Raw genomic sequence first — 15,639 nt, forward strand, 5'->3', positions numbered from 1 at the left:
GTGGGACAGTGGTGGGAGGAGCTGGGGGGTGGCAAGGAGGGTGGGTTCAGGCACCTGAGCAGGTCCTATGGCCCCTGCTTGGAAGGACAGGGTGTTTGGGAGCCAATGGGCTGCCCATAAGGTGCCCTGCCTGATTCACAGGGGCCCAGGGGTGCTGGGGTCTGGCCCTTGGGAGCTGCTCACTCCTCATGGAGCAAAATTCCCAGTGGAGCCTTACAGGGATCCCTGTGACATGGGCCAGATGTCCTCTCCACGCTCCCTTGGCCTTGGGCCCTGACACGGAGTTCTTGGACCCTGCAGCTCCCTGATCATACTGGAGCCTTCCATGGCCATGGTAAAGAGTCAGCGGTGAGGTCAGACAGCCTTGAGCTTGAATCCAAGCTTGGCCATTTAATAGCCGTGGGACCTCACAAGTCATTAGAGGGTTCCTTATTGAGTGCAGACAATAGCACCTCCTCAGGGCTCTTTGAGGCTAAATGAGGTCCTTGTGCTAGGCTTCCAACACGATGCTTGGCACAGAGTGAGTCCTCGGCAAATGAGACCCTGAAAAGAAAAACCAAGAACTTTCTGCCTCCAGAACTACCTGAAACCAGCCTCAGAGGCCTCAGACTCAGCACATGCTGCCTGATATTTGCCCGTCTGTGGAGCCCCCGGCTGGATGGAACGAGGCCAGACAGAGACTGCCTGGCGTGGTGATCAATGTTTCCATCCGAGGAGAGGAGGCCCAGAGCCGCTTCAGCCTGCTTCCCGGTCATCCTGTGAAGGTCCCGTGCAGGGCTGCGCCAAGCCCTCTCCAGGAGGAAGTCCTGGCGGCTAGGCAGAAGTTCCCCAAATGTCAAAACTAATAAGCGGGTTCCTGTTCACATTTTTTCCCACCACCGCAGTCCCTTAACTTGGGACCCTGCCATCGCTCACTTCCTCACTGGTCTCCTGGCTGTGGCCCTCAGCACTCCAATCCACCCTCTCACCTGGTTCATCTCAGGTGTTGGTTACCAAACCCTGAGCCAGGGTTTGACAGGCCAGAGCATCATGCTAATGAGCAGCTTTGAACAGGACCATGGCACATGACATCACTTCCCCACGAGGACAGCCACTCTAGGAGGCACAGTGTGGTAGGGAAACCGAGGTCCAGGGATTGCTCAGAGGCACCTAACAAGTCAGGGAAGAGCCAGGCTATAGCTCAGGTCTCCTGCCCATCCTCCCACCTAGGTCTTCCCATACAGCAGCCTGGAAAACCCAGAGCCCATAGGGAAGGACTTCCAGACATAACCACATGGGGGTGCTGAGCCCAGGCTTCCCCATGAAGACTGGGGGAGCCCCTGGTTGGCCCTTGGAGGCCCTGGTTCCTCCTAGAGGAAGTCTTTCAGCTCTGGCTCCCACAGGCATTTTGCCTGCTCTCTGCTCCTCCAACCACTAGCATCCTATAAGGTCTCAGCCTGGGAGAGAGGATGGAGGGATGGTCAGGGCCACCGAGGGGACACTCAGACATGTACTGGGACCCATATAAATACCCCGCAGGTTACAGATGCCCCCCCCACCCCCTACCCCCACCCCTCCACACACACGGGGTGGGCGCACCTTCACAGCCTCCCGTGGGGCAAACCAGCAGGCCTGGGACTCACGGAAGGAGGCTAGGGAGCCATGTGGAGAGTGTCTGCTACTGGGCCCCAGGGGTCAGTGGAGGCCCAGGAGGGGAGCAGGAGGGCCAGTGAAGGGGCCTGTCTTTCGTCTTGCCTGCAAAGCAGTCCTGGCCTGCAAGGACTCCCTGCACCAGCCTCCTGCTGGATGGGCATCTGTGGCTCACATGACGATTTCCTCCCTGTTCAGTCTAAACAGCAGTTAGCAACCTGGCCACACGCTGGCATTGCCAGGGAACTTTTACAAAATCCCGATGCCTGGGCTCCACCCCGATTTAATTGGTCTGAGGTGTAGTCTGGGTGTCAGAATTATTTTAAATTAATAGATTAAAAAAAAAGTTTTATTCATTCATTGTACAGAGAGAGAGGAAGGGGGAGTGAGGAAGAGAGAGAAACATCAACCTGTGTTTCCATTCATTTATACATTCATGGGTTGATTCTGGTGTGTGCCCTGACCAGGGAGATCGAACTCACAACCTTGGCGTATCTGGACAATGCTCCAACCAACTGAGCTACTCAGCCACAGCTAGACTTTATTTTTTTGAAACAGTTTTAGGTTTATAGAAAAATTGAGTGGAAACTACAGAGAGTTCCCACATACTCTCTCAACCCTCCCTCCTGCTGCCCAGTTTCTCATTAGCATAATTTGTTACAACTGATGAACGGATACTGATATATTTTTATTAACTGAAGTCCGCGGTATGCTTTAGGATTCACTCTTTGTGTTGTACATTCTAGGTGTGACAAATGTGTAATGTTATGCGTCCACATTGCAGTCATGCAGAGTAGTCTCACTGCCCCCAGAATGCCCTGCGCTCTACGTGTTCGTCCCTCCCTCCCTCCCTCCCAACCCCCACTCCCCACCCCATCCCCAACCTCTCACACCCTCTGATCTTTTTACTGTCTCTGAAGTTTTGCCTTCCAGGATGTCATATAGAGGGAATTATACAGTATGTAATCCTTTCAGCTTATATGTGATTTTAAAATTTTTTTACTTTTTAATTGAGATATAATCGACATATTACATTGTATAAACTTAAGATGTGTTCGATACATTTGTATTGCAATACTATTGCCCCTGTAGCATTAGCTAACACCCAACACCTCTGTCATTTCACATAATCATCGTTTCTTCTGGTGGTAGGAACAAATGAGACCTAGTCTCTCAGCAAGTTTAATGTTTATAATAGTTTTGCTGTCTACAATCACTGCACTGTGCATTAGATCTCCAGGACTTACTTACCTGCCAGCTGCAAGTATGTGCCCTGACCTAGGTGATTTTAATGAGCAGTGATGGTTGACCTGAATAGCCCTGGTCTAGAATTTGGTAAGGGTGGTGGTGGGGGGGATCGGGTTCATGTTTCTAAATCTAATGTGTAAAAGGTCTCATTTCCTTTTAATAGGTCCACCTGTCCATCCATCCATCCTGCCAATATTTGTCCAGGGCCTTCTATAACCAGGTGCAGAGTCAGACACGGAACCAAATCGACACCGTTCCTGCTTTCAGGGCTCTCACAGGCCATCTCATGGGTCAGACGTGAACCCAGTTGCCACGCACGAGTGGGGATGGTTTTGAACTGACGCGGGCAACTCTATAGGAAAGGCTCGGGGTAGTGGCTCTCTGAGAATAGTTAGGGAGGCTTCCCCCAGAGAAAGGGAAGCTCCAGTTGAGATCTAAGGTTGAGGAAGAACTAGCTAGGCCAAGGAGGAGGGAAAAACACTCCAACTAGAGAGACCAGCTTGTGTAAGGGCCCTGGGGTTAGGAGGGACATGATGCTTTGTAAGAACCGAAGTGGTGATTCTGGGAGTGAGGAGTAGAATAGTGCAAAATGAAGCTGGAGAGGATGGCAGGGCTGCATAATATGCTGAAGAGGTCGCTCTGGCAACGGTGTAGGGGCGGGATGGGAGTGGAGGAACGAGAAGAACAGAAAAACCAAGGAGGAGGCCACAGCAGTGTCCAGACAAGAGGTGATACGATGGTGGCTGGGACAGAAAGAAGCTGAGGAGTGGCAGCTGAGAGGATGGAAAGAAACGGATGGACATGAGGAATGTGTGGGAACCAGAGTGACAAGATGCTGTGTGACCTGGCTATGGGGTGGGAGAGGAAGGGGTCAGGGGTGGTGGCTTCTAGCTTCCAGGCTTGCATACCCGGATTGCCCATGGTGCTGAAGCAGGGAACAGGAATAGACCTGGCTTGAAAGGAGGATTCTGAGTCTCAGGTAAGTTGAGTCCAAGGTGCCTTGAGACATTCAAGGAAGGTGGCCAGTAGGCAGTTGGACATGCGGGACGAGAGCTCAGAGGAGAGGGTGAAACTGGAGATGGAGATCTGGATGGAGGTCCTTGGGGTATGGCTGGCAGTGCAACTGGATGAGATGGCCTGGTGGGTGTGCATGGGGTGAGAAGAAAGAGGATCCAAGACTGAGCCCCGGGGACTATTAATGTCAGGGGAGGAGGAGAAGAACCTGAAAGGGCCCTGGAGCAGGGCAGCCTGGGAGGTAAAAGGAAAACCCAGTGTGACCTTATAATGGAAGAGTGTGTGGGGTTTCAAGAACTGGGGAGTGGGCCCTGGCTGGTGTGGCTCAGTGGATTGAGTGCCAGCCTGTGAACCAAGGGGACACCGGTTCCATTCCCAGTCAGGCACATGCTTGGTTTGGGGGCCAGGTCCCCAGTAAGGGGAGCGTGAGAGGCAACTGCATGATGTTCCTCTCCCTCTCTTCCTTTTCCCCTTCTCCTCCGTCTAAAAATAAGTAAATAATTAAAAGTCTTAAAAAGAAAAAGATCTGGGGAACGGGCATCGGTGATGCTGAGTGGTCAAGTCACAAGGAGAAAGTGAGAGAAGACAGTGCTTTAAGAATTTAGCCATGTCAGGGCGGGGAGCACAGACACACCTCCTACCTCAGGGGCAGCTGCTTCAGACCGTTTCTTTATCTGTGGGAACTTTTCCTTACCTGCCGACCCGCAAATATCCCAAGGACATGAACAGGGGGGTGCAGAGTTATGGGTGTCCAGTTTAAAATCGTATCAGCCCTGGCCAGTGCGGCTCAGTTGGTTGGAGCATCGTCCAGTACACCAGAAGGTCACAGGTTTGATTCCCTGTCAGGGCACATGCCTGGGCTGTGAGTTCAGTCTCCAGTCTGGGAGCCTACGTGATGCAACCAGTCGATGTTTCGCTCTCTTTCCCCCTTCCTTGCGTTCTAAAATCACTGAAAAAATGTCCTTTGATGGGGATTAAAATAAAATGAAAGTTGCATCAAAGAATACCTGCACGTGAATCAGCAAGACATTACCTGAGGCCAGTGCTCCATGTTACCAGTCCTCAAGTAGAATTTGATTCCATCACAGGAACTTATATTACCCTTTCAACAGACAAAAAAAAAAGACTATTTTTTGGGAGCGGGAAAGGGAGAAAGAGAGAGACTGAAACATCAATGTGTGAGAGATACATCAATCGGTTGCCTCTTGCATGTGCTCCAACCAGGGACCAAACCCACAACCCAGGCATGTGCCCTGACTGGGAATAGAACCAGCGACATTTCGGTTTGCCGGATGATGCCCAGGCAGCTGAACCACACCAGTCAGGGCAGGAGCTTGTATTACCTTTTAACGGCTTTTCCCTTTGTTTCCCTTCAGGAGAGGTGGGATTCCATTATTTATTCTTTTCCTCCCTGGAAGGAAGAGGGTGAGAGAAAGGAGAGAGAGTGGCCAATTTCAGCCAAGTTTTTTTTTTTTAAAGGAATCTTTTAGAAGATGCTTAATATCCTCTTTGTCCCCTAGCCTCCATCTTCACAAACTTCCCAAAAGAGTTGTCCACACTTCCTCAAATTCCATCTGTAAGCTATGTTCCCTTTCATGGACATTTGTCTCATCAAAGTTACCAATGGCCAACAAACCTAAGTCAAGATCCCCTGTGAACTTGAGGCTGCATTTGACACTTGATCACTTCCTTGGTGAAACTCTCCCTGTAGTCTGTCCCATTGTCCCACTCTCCTGGTTTCCCCTGTGAATAAAAAATTATCCAGCCCTGGCTGGTGTGGCTCAGTGGATTGAGTGCTGGCCTGTGAACCAAAGGGTCGCCGGTTTGATTCCCAGTCAGGGCACAGGCCTGGGTGGTGGGCCAGGTTCCCAGCTGGATGAGTGTGAGAGGCAACTGATCGATGTTTCTCTCCCTCCATTTCTTTCTCTAAAAAAATAAATTAAAAAATCTTAAGAAAAAGTAAAAAAAAATTATCCAGACTTAGGAAACGGAAAAAAAAGAACAGGAAAAAGAACTACACGGACATCCTCTCAGTGTCGTACCAGGTCTTCTCCAATGCTCCTGTTCCACTGGGGACCGTCTGATTCCGTAGGGATGTGTCTCTTTGATTGCCTTCCTATTTAGCATTGATTAGGGTATTTTCAACTCTGGGAGAGTAGAGGTTTCACCTACAGACAATTCATAACGAGCAAATAATTCTTGTGCAATAACAATGCAAGTGTTTTCTCTCTGGTAGAAAAGGAAATCCCCACAGTCACAGTTCCCTGCCTTGTGGGGGCACTAACCTATGTTGTTAAGTTCATTTCTGTATCCCTTTGACTGACCAACTCTGTATTCATTCTCAAATTCTCCTTTGTACTAGTCTTAATATCTAATCGCTGTCCTCATTCACGAATGAATAAATAAAAGCTTTGACATGGGTTCATTTTATTTGAGTCATGTTTTTTAACTTAAAAAAAATTATTCCTGACTGCTCCTAGTACTGTGGTCCCCACCTCAGCAGGCCACGCTGAGGACAGGAAGGTGGCATGGGGGTGAGTTAGATGACTAAAAAGGGACAGGCATGAAGGGCTTTCCTGATAAGAGTCTAGGTCCCTGGTGTTTGCATGGTGGCTTGGTGGGCTGTGATTCCTCCTCCTCTCTCCCACCCCCGTCCCCCGCTGCACCCTGCGGGCCTCTCAGCGTGCTGTGGGGTCTGTGACTGTCACAGAAGCTGGCCATCCCAACGCAAACCTCCTCTGACATGTTCTTAAAAATTCATGTAGATGCATCCCAACCCAGTTGTGTAACTACTTGTCCCTTTCATCAAAACTAGTCCTCGAAAGAGCTCTAGCTTGTGTTTGTTTTGTTATTTGTCCCACATTTAAGAAACACAGATGTACTGTATCCCTTCCTTTGGGTACATATAACAATCTCATTTAACCCTCACAACCTCCTTTGGGGGTGCGTAACATTGTCCCATGTTACTGCTGAAGGAACTGAGATTCTGACTGTTAAGTGACTTGCCCAAGGTCACACATGGTGTAAGAGCCAGCCATCTTGAAACCCAGGTGTGTCTGATGCTGATTATGTTCTCCCTTGGTTTATAATTATTTGTTCCTCCATGGTCAGAGCTGGTAGGGCTTCTGAGAACCTAGGGTCCCACATATGCCCTCCTGAGATGGAAAGACAGGCCCAGAAAGGGGCCAGAACTAGCCCAAGGTAACACAGCTGGGAAGGTGCACAATCAGGAATCAAAGGAAAAAACTGACCAGTGGAGCCCTCTGGAAGCCTGAAGGACATCCCCTCTCTCCCAAGCACGCTCTTGTTAGAAATGTCTGCAAGAAACCATGTTCAGAACTTTACAGAGGATCAAGCCCTGGGGATTCAGGAAAGCGCTGGCCTTTGGGCAGCTCACTAACCTCTTGGAGACTCAATTTTTGTGTTTGACAAATGGGTCAGTTATTCCGAGACTTGAAAGAGACATAGACTAGAAAGGCAAGTACATTGTAAACTTACCGACTGCTGGGAGGTGACAGATCAAAGCTCATACTGGGCTCTGGAGCCACATAGCCTAGGCTGATTCAGGTTTTATCCCTTAAATAGCCTGTCGCCTCGGGAAATTTGTATGCCTCAGTTTCCTCATTTGCGAAATGGGAACACCAGGAGCTACTTCATAAGGTTATTGCAGGAGTCAAGCGCTTGTAATAGTCACTGGCACGTAATGACCCCTCGGCGAAATTCGCTTTTTATTACAGGTTTACTGCTAGAGGCGTAGCTGTTTTCAAAGCCCAGGCTACACCGATTTTCTCCAGACCCCGCCCCCTCCAACAGGCCCCGCCCCCGTCCCCATTCGTTCCCGCCTTCTTCTCACCAGGTCCGGCTCCAGCCGGCCCGGGTTTCTCCCGCCACCAGGGGGCGGAGGCGCTGAAGGGGGCCTTCTAGCCGAAGCGGACGACGCTCTAGGGAGCGGAGGCGGCTGCTCTCTGGCCAGTGGCGGCGGCGCTCTAGCTAGCGGGTGTGCGGGGCGGGCTCTCAGTGGTGCGGCCGGCTGGCGGCGATGGCGGCCGTACGGGGCCTGCGAGTGTCCGTGAAGGCTGAGGCCTCCGCGGGGCCGGCCTTGGGAGTCCCGTCGCCGGAGGCGGGGTCAAGTTTGGAGCGCGGCGAGCCCGAGCCCATGGAGGTGGAGGAGGGCGAGCTGGAGATAGTGCCGGTGCGGCGCTCGCTGAAGGAACTGATCCCGGTACGGGAGGGAGGCGGGGGGGCGAGGAGGAGGTCGCCGAGCGAGCGAGTGCCCGGCGCCGCAACGGGCTGAAAGGGGAGGTGGCCGGCTCCCCGGCCGGGGGAAGTCGGGGGAAGGGGAGGGAGGGAGCCGAGCCCCCGGGGGGGCAGGGGCGCCGGGCAGGAGAGACCCGGAGGGAAAGGACGCAGGGGAGCCCGGAAATGGGTGTGAGGGGGCTGAGGGAGGTCGGGGGGAGCTGAAGGGTAGTTAAGGTCGCCCCCTTCGCTGCCCCTCTGAGCTACTCTGTGCAAGAGGGTGAGTAAGGAGGGCCCAGGATCGTCTGGGGGCTTGAGATAAAGGATGAGCCCGGGCGGGAACAGAACCAGGAGCGGCCGGCCCACAAGGAACTGTCGGGTGGTGCTAGCATCCAGGTCTCCCTGTGGGTCCGGCTCCGGTGTCTGTTAAACGTAGCTCTCGCCCTTTCTCTGGAGAGGGCTAGGCTTGACAGCAGTAGGAACTCAGTGTTCCCGTTGACTTGACGGTCATCTTGTCCCCGCGCGGCTCCACTACTGGGTAGCACCCATACCGTGGCCCCTACATCTGACCTTTCATGAAACCAAAACATCAGCAAGCCGTCCACGAAGAAGCTGGCAGTGGTTCTTGGTCCGTGTTTTACCACAGTGGGGATGGTGGAGGTGTTCTGCTTGTGGTTTGGTGGTCCTGGGTCCCGTTCTTGGCTGCTCTCAGGCCTGCGTGGCTCTTCTCATGTACTTAATTTCTCACCTAACACGAAGGAACTACTTTTTATCACGTCAGCAAGTCTTGCTTTTAACCTGAAATGAGGGGGAAAGGTGAAGGTAGGATTACTAAAGATAGCAAATGATAACAATTAACATAGTGTCCTTTTACCATTTACTACTTTCTATCATTTAAATATCACTGCAGTTGTGAAGTATATATCATCCCTTTATTCATTCATTTTAACATCTACTGCATCTCCCATCATGTGCCAGGCACAGTCCTAGGCACTTGATCAAGATTAAACTCCCTCCTGAAGTTTATGTTCCAGGTGGGGGACACAGGTAAACAAATAATTTCTGATAGTGGTAAGTACTCTGACGAGAATAAAGCCGTTAGTGGGACAGAGAGCGCAGAGGGCAGGGAGGGTGTAAAGAGCCAGAAGCCAAATGGGATGGATGGTCAGGGAAGTCCTCTGAGACAGTGACATTTAAACCACCTAGGTGACAAAAAGGAGCCAACCGCCTACAGTGTTCCCAGTAGGGGGCAACAGTAAGCTTAGAGGCTCTGGGATGCGACAGGAGTGTTTGGTTGGGGGAACAAAGTTCTTTTTTTATTTTTTTTTAATAATTTTATTTATTTTTAGACAGAGGGGAGGGGAGGGAGAAAGAGATGGAGAGAAACATCATGGTTGGGGGAACAAAGTTCTATAGCACAAATAGGACAGCAGTAGAAGAGGTCAGGAAGGTAGGCAGATACCATGGCAGAAACCTAGGCCCAGACAGGCCAAAGGAACGGTGAAGTGTTGTGTAATCCGAGAATGTCAGAGCTGCCATTGGAGCCCTGGGTTTCTGGATCCCACCCTCTTTTCCTTGCACTGGGCTGTGTTTTCCGTAGGTCTGGGTGAGTCTGGTGGCCTGGCATGATGCATTTGGCTAGTCTGGGTGGCGGAGATAAGTGACTGTGTCTCCTCTTGGATGTTTTTCTTTTTTAAAGATTTGGGGAAGGGAGGGAGAAAGACAGGGAGAGAAACATCAATGTGTGGTTGCCTCTCATGAGCCCCCCACCGGGGACCTGGCTGGCAACCCAGGCATGTGCCCAGTCTAGACTGGGAATGGAACCTGTGACCCTTTGATTTCTAGGCTGGCACTCAACCACTGAGCCACACCAGCCAGGGCTCATCTCGGGTGTTTTTCATAAAAGCCTTCAGATTTTCATTTACACAGGTACCTTGGGTAGATGGAATTATAAGATTTTCTGACTTGGAAAAGACTTCTCCTTAGAGTGGTTGATTGCTACCACAGCGTCACTGGGATGGGCTTTCTCATAATAAGGGGTTGTCAGGGTCGGGATGAGTTTTTTGTCAATTGTTGTCAGCATTTCTTACCTTTCCCCCTTGTGGTAGGACACAAGCAGAAGATATGAGAACAAGGCTGGCAGCTTCATCACTGGAATTGATGTCACCTCCAAGGTAAGACAGACCATGATTTATTTATTCATTCTGATAAGTGGGTGAACTTGGTCCCTAGAACTTGCAGAACTGTAATTATTCTTTTCCTTCTCTTTTCTCTTATTGCTGGATTAAAATGTATTTAACTTAAATTTCATCTTACACACTGATGCCTTTGTGCATTCTGAAAACGTGCGGGCAGTGTCTGTGTGTGCTCGCGTTCACAAGGCGAAATCACTATAGCTGGGTGCTTTGTTTTTTTAACTCTATCCAAGGAAAAGGTCTGCACTGGGAATGCTTTTCTTATGCTGTGTCCATTCTTTACAAATGATGTGCTGTTTCTACTTTAAATGAAACAAAACATGAAAAGTGCTTGGCACATAGTAGGCCCTTAGTAAATGTCTTCATTCCTCGCGGGTAGCAGGCTTAGAAAAATAGGGTTTCCTGATTGTGAGTGGCTGCCTAAACTTTGAAGACCAAGTCAGCGGAATTATTCTCAGTACCTGGGAGTATTATCTTTTATCTAGGGATTGCTGTTACTAGATTACCAACCTCACTGTAACTCCTCCTCCCAGAGCCAGACCTATTATTTTCCTTATTATAGTCAGTGCGTATTTGCTGCTTTAATTGGTGATATCCAGTTAAGGTATTCTTTCTGACTTTAACGTATACAGTTAAGTTTGGAACAGAATTTTGAATTAATTCTGAATAGTAGTATAATATTGCCATATTGGGATGCATAAAAGGAAAAATAAAAAATACGTCATGCTTACCTTTTTACATTTTATCTGGGTCTCAGTCTGTCATAGATGGCTTGAAGGCCAGAAGAGCAGGCAAGAAAATAGAGCGAGGATGTTTTCTGTCTTTCTTTTTTAAGTTTTTATTTATTTATTTTTAGACAGAAGGGAAGGGAGGGAGAAAGAGAGGGAGAGAAACATCCATGTGTAGTTGCCTCTAGTGCACCCCCCATTGGGACCTGGCTCACAACCCTGGCACGTTCCCTGACTGGGAATCTGGAATCGAACCAACAACCCTTTGGTTTACAGGCCAGTGCTCCATCCACTGAGCCACACCAGCCAGGGCAAGATGTTTTCTTGTTGTAATTAAAAAGAAGCAGATTGTCCTGTTCTTAATCCTACATAGTTTGCCATTACATGAAACAAATATATGGGGGAAAGAGTGGTAGTCTCAGAACTGGTACCTTAGTTGTTACTAAGGGAAGGTAGATTAGTGGTTGGCACTGGGAAGACTTCAGTGACATTAGCATCACTATTGGGGAATAACAGAGCAGTTGCTGCTTTACGGATCCCCACAGGCTTTCTATAGTCCGCAGACCTTCAATTAGTGTGACAAAGTCAATATGTAATTAGTGAAAGATTCCTAAGAGCTATCAGAAACCCACAGTTGGATCTGCATTTATTTTAGCTCTTAGTTAAAAACTTGTGAAGCTGATTATTTTGTTTTTCAGTGAAGCGTCAGTGCTTCTTGTCACTTTAAGATGAAAACAGGCAATTCCATGGACACGAGCCTAGAATAGAGGAGAGTGTTTCTTTGCCTCACTGTTATTTTTAAACCAGGAAAAAGCCTCGGGGAGTGGACTGTTCACGCAGACATAATGTGGACCAGGGTGATAGGTGTGATTACCATGCACACAGACAATGTGGAATGGCCGTGGTGGTGGGGCTCCCGGAAATGGCATTGAGATCAGAAGTTCTGCCCCCACTTACTAGCTGAAGTGCCCAGCAAGCCTTTTAACTTTTTTGTGCTTCAGTTTCTGCACCTGGAAAATTTGGATCTGAGATTGTTTAGTTGTAATTTGTTCAAAGCATGATTGCTAATAATAAATGAAATGCCAGAGAATTAAGTATCATTTATTACTCATTGAATCAACTAACACTCATTGGATTCCTGCGCTGCCCCAGACACAGTGATGATAGGCATGGAATCATCGTGCAGATGATTGCGAATTACAGCAGCATCAGCGCACACCCTCCCAGTCATTGATTTTTGAATCCTGTTCTCTACAAAAATTATTAAAGACACATTGTTGCTTATGTCTTCTGATTTATTTTAGGGTTGTCACTGATGCATTGTGTTCTGTTTATGATTGCGTGTGTGGTTTAACTTTCCTTGTTCATTGAAAAATGGCTTTTTCTCTACCTTCCAGGAAGCAATAGAAAAGAAAGAACAGCGAGCCAAGCGCTTCCATTTTCGATCAGAAGTAAATCTTGCCCAAAGAAATGTAGCCTTGGACCGAGACATGATGAAGAAAGGTACAGGGTGGCTGAGGGGGATTTTTTCCCATTTCCCCAGACACTAACTTTGTGCTACCATGGCCTTGCACCTCCGGCCTTGCCTTGGATGTCCAGTCTTCATCCACATACTCCCAAAGGAGAGGGATTTGTGAAGTCTCCATTTTTGAGGTGGCCTGTTTAAAGTTGGGTTCGCTGTGTCTCAGATGTTAGAGCTGGAAAAAAGGGATTGTCTTGTCAGAGGAGGTCCAGAGAAAGTCACCCAGTTAGTGGCAGAGCCGAGATTAGAACCTGTGCTTCTATGGACTCTTACCTATTTTCTGCTCTTATCATAGAGTGGTTGACTTTTCTTTGCCTTTAAATGTATTGGAAATATATCGCAGTGAGACCTTCTCTCAGGGGAGTCAGCAGTATTGGGATTGGTGGGGGAAAAGCCATCAATACTTCTGTTGATACAGGCTTATGATTTTTTTTTATTTTTGTGTTGTGTGAGGGTAAGTGTTTTGCTTTCTAGAACTAACCCTGAATAATACAGAGTGATCTGCCCCAGTGTTCTGAAGGAATTTGTAAATAAAAGGGAAAATTACTATTACTTGTTAGTGAGTTCATAGCCATATTTATTATTCCACACTAATTTAATCCATTAATACAGATGGTCTCCTCCCTCTGCTGTGTTTGCAAATTTTGGTATTTGCCGAGGGCTTAATAGGCAGACCTCTGAATACATATTAAAAGTTTGTGCGGTGCTGTGTGTTTCTCTAGGCTTGCTTGATTGGTAAAAACATGTTAAATGAATGAAAGAATAGTTACTCTTTGTTGGGAACTTGCTGTCTTAGTTGTCACTGTGTTAATGGGCATATTGCTTATTCGTTTCTTCTCACAACAACTGTATGAGGGATATATTTTTTATTTCTGTTTTACAAAGAAGTAGAAATAGGCCCAAAGAAGTTTAATAAATGCCTGAGATTATGCAGCTAAAAGTGGAGTCGGGAGTTCAGCCTAGGTTTTTCTGGCTCAAGCCTGGCTCCGAACTACTTTACTCTGTTGCCTAATAATATGTGAGGATAGCACAGGCCCAGTCCTCCTCAGGCTATCCCAGTGGATAGGTAGCTTAGATAGGGCTCAACTCTGCATGCCGCTTTATTCTTTTTCCTGCATCATGAGTTCGAGTTGGAAATATGACCTTGCTTCCCTTGCAGGTTGGGTTTCCAGGCATTGGCTTGGTGGACTTTTGTTTCAGGAAAAGCCCTGTGAAGGCGAGGAGAGCTATGCAGCTTGGTCTTCACGTGCGTGCTCAGTCTGGGCCCAAGCAGAGCTCTGAAGCCTCTCTCATACCTCCCCCTTGAAAGCACTATAGTTTTACCATCTGTTTACTTCTAGTCCTGTGAACATTTTTCATTTTTTAAAAAGTATATTTTATTGATTATGCTATTACAGTTGTCCCATTTCCCCCTTCACTCCACTCCATCCTGCACACCTCCTCCCTCCCACATTCCCCCCTATAGTTCATGTCCATGGGTCATGCATAGAAGTTCTTTGGCTTCTACATTTCCTATACTATTCTTACCCTCCCCCTGTCTATTTTCTACCTACCATTTATGCTACTTATTCTCTGTACCTATTCCCCCCTCTCTCCCACTCCCACTCCCCTGTTGATAACCCTCCATGTGATCTCCATTTCTGTGGTTCCGTTCCTGTTCTAGTTGTTTGCCTAGTTTGCTCTTGTTTTTGTTTTAGGTGTGGTTGTTAATACCTGTGAGTTTGCTGTCCTTTTTACTGTTCATATTTTTTTCTTTTTCTTAGATAAACCCCTTTAATATTTCATATAATAAGGGCTTGGTGGTGATGAACTCCTTTAACTTGACCTTATCTGGGAAGCACTTTATCTGCTCTTCCATTCTAAATGGAGCTTTGCTGGATAGAGCAATCTTGGATGTAGGCCCTTGCCTTTCATGACTTGGAATACTCCTTGCCAGCCCCTTCTTGCTTGTAAGGTCTCTTTTGAGAAATCAGCTGACAGTCTTTTGGGAACTCCTTTGTAGGTAACTGTGTCCTTTCCTCTTGCTGCTTCTAAGATTCTCTCCTTCTGCTTAATCTTGGCTGATATAATGTTGATGTGCCTTGGTGTGTTCCTCCTTGGGTCCAGCTTCTTTGGGACTCTCTGAGCTTCCTGGACTTCCTGGAAGTCTATTTCCTTTGCCAGATTAGGGAAGTCCTCCTTCATTATTTATTCAAATGAGTTTTCAATTGTTTGTTCTTCCTCTTCTCCTTCTGGCACCCCTATAATTCAGATGTTGGAACGTTTAAAGATGTCCTGGAGGTTCCTAAGCTTCTCCTCATTTTTCCGAATTCTTGTTTCTTCATTCTTTTCTGGTTGGATGTTTCTTCCTTCTGGTCCACACCGTTGATTTGAGTTCCAGTTTCCTTCCCATCACTTTTGGTTCCCTGCACATTTTCCTTTGTTTCTCTTAGCATAGCCTTCATTATTTCATCTAATTTGTGACCAAATTCAACCAATTCTGTGAGCTTCCTGATTACCAGTGTTTTGAACTGTGCATCTGATAGGTTGGCTATCTCTTTGTTGCTTAGTTGTATTTTTTCTGGAGCTTTGATCTGTTCTTTCATTTGGGCCGTGACGCTGTATGTGGGGGAGGGGTCCAGTACGGAGCAATGGTGCTTGCTCCACTCTCTGCTGGATTTTAGTCACTCCCTCCGCTACCCACAATCAAATTGGGCCCTTCTGGTGCTGATGCCCGGTGGGTGGGCTTGTGTACATTCCAGGCCCCTGTGAGTCTCTTCAGCAAACTCTCCTGTGAGCCTGGGAGTTTGTCCTGCTGCCGCCTCAACCCCCACAGGTGTTTTCAGGCAGTGGTTTGAGGCTTTATTTCTCCATGCTGGAACTCTGCGTTGTGCATTCTGTCACCCAGTCCACTAGCTGCTGCCTCGCTGGCCAGCTGCAGCTTTGCCCACCCTGCTCCACAATCTGCCACCTCGCTGGGTTCGCCAGCCACCTCCTTGCCGCGAGTCCTCTCTGCCCGCCTGCCTGTCTCTGACCCTCCTACCAGTCTGGATGAATGTTTCTTCTTTATCTCCTTGGTTGTCAGACT

At 48.3% G+C, this 15,639-nt stretch overlaps 1 protein-coding gene across 3 annotated transcripts in view; it reads left to right on the forward strand.

Annotated features, from left to right (window-relative positions):
- Positions 1–7,878: 7,878 nt before the first annotated feature.
- The window catches only part of NCBP3 (nuclear cap binding subunit 3), a 41,200-nt gene continuing 33,439 nt past the window's right edge, over positions 7,879–15,639 (forward strand). The window contains exons 1-3 of one of the 3 annotated variants that reach the window (XM_053910714.2): positions 7,879–8,113; positions 10,236–10,301; positions 12,448–12,553. In XM_053910714.2, the coding sequence (XP_053766689.1) occupies positions 7,931–8,113; positions 10,236–10,301; positions 12,448–12,553 (355 nt within the window). In that variant the 5' untranslated portion in view covers positions 7,879–7,930. The remainder of the gene's footprint in view (positions 8,114–10,235; positions 10,302–12,447; positions 12,554–15,639) is intronic. The other 2 variants (XM_053910715.2, XM_024565232.4) reach the window with 2 other exon arrangements.

Source organism: Desmodus rotundus, chromosome 9 (genome assembly GCF_022682495.2).
Source record: "Desmodus rotundus isolate HL8 chromosome 9, HLdesRot8A.1, whole genome shotgun sequence".
NCBI lineage: Eukaryota > Metazoa > Chordata > Mammalia > Chiroptera > Phyllostomidae > Desmodus > Desmodus rotundus.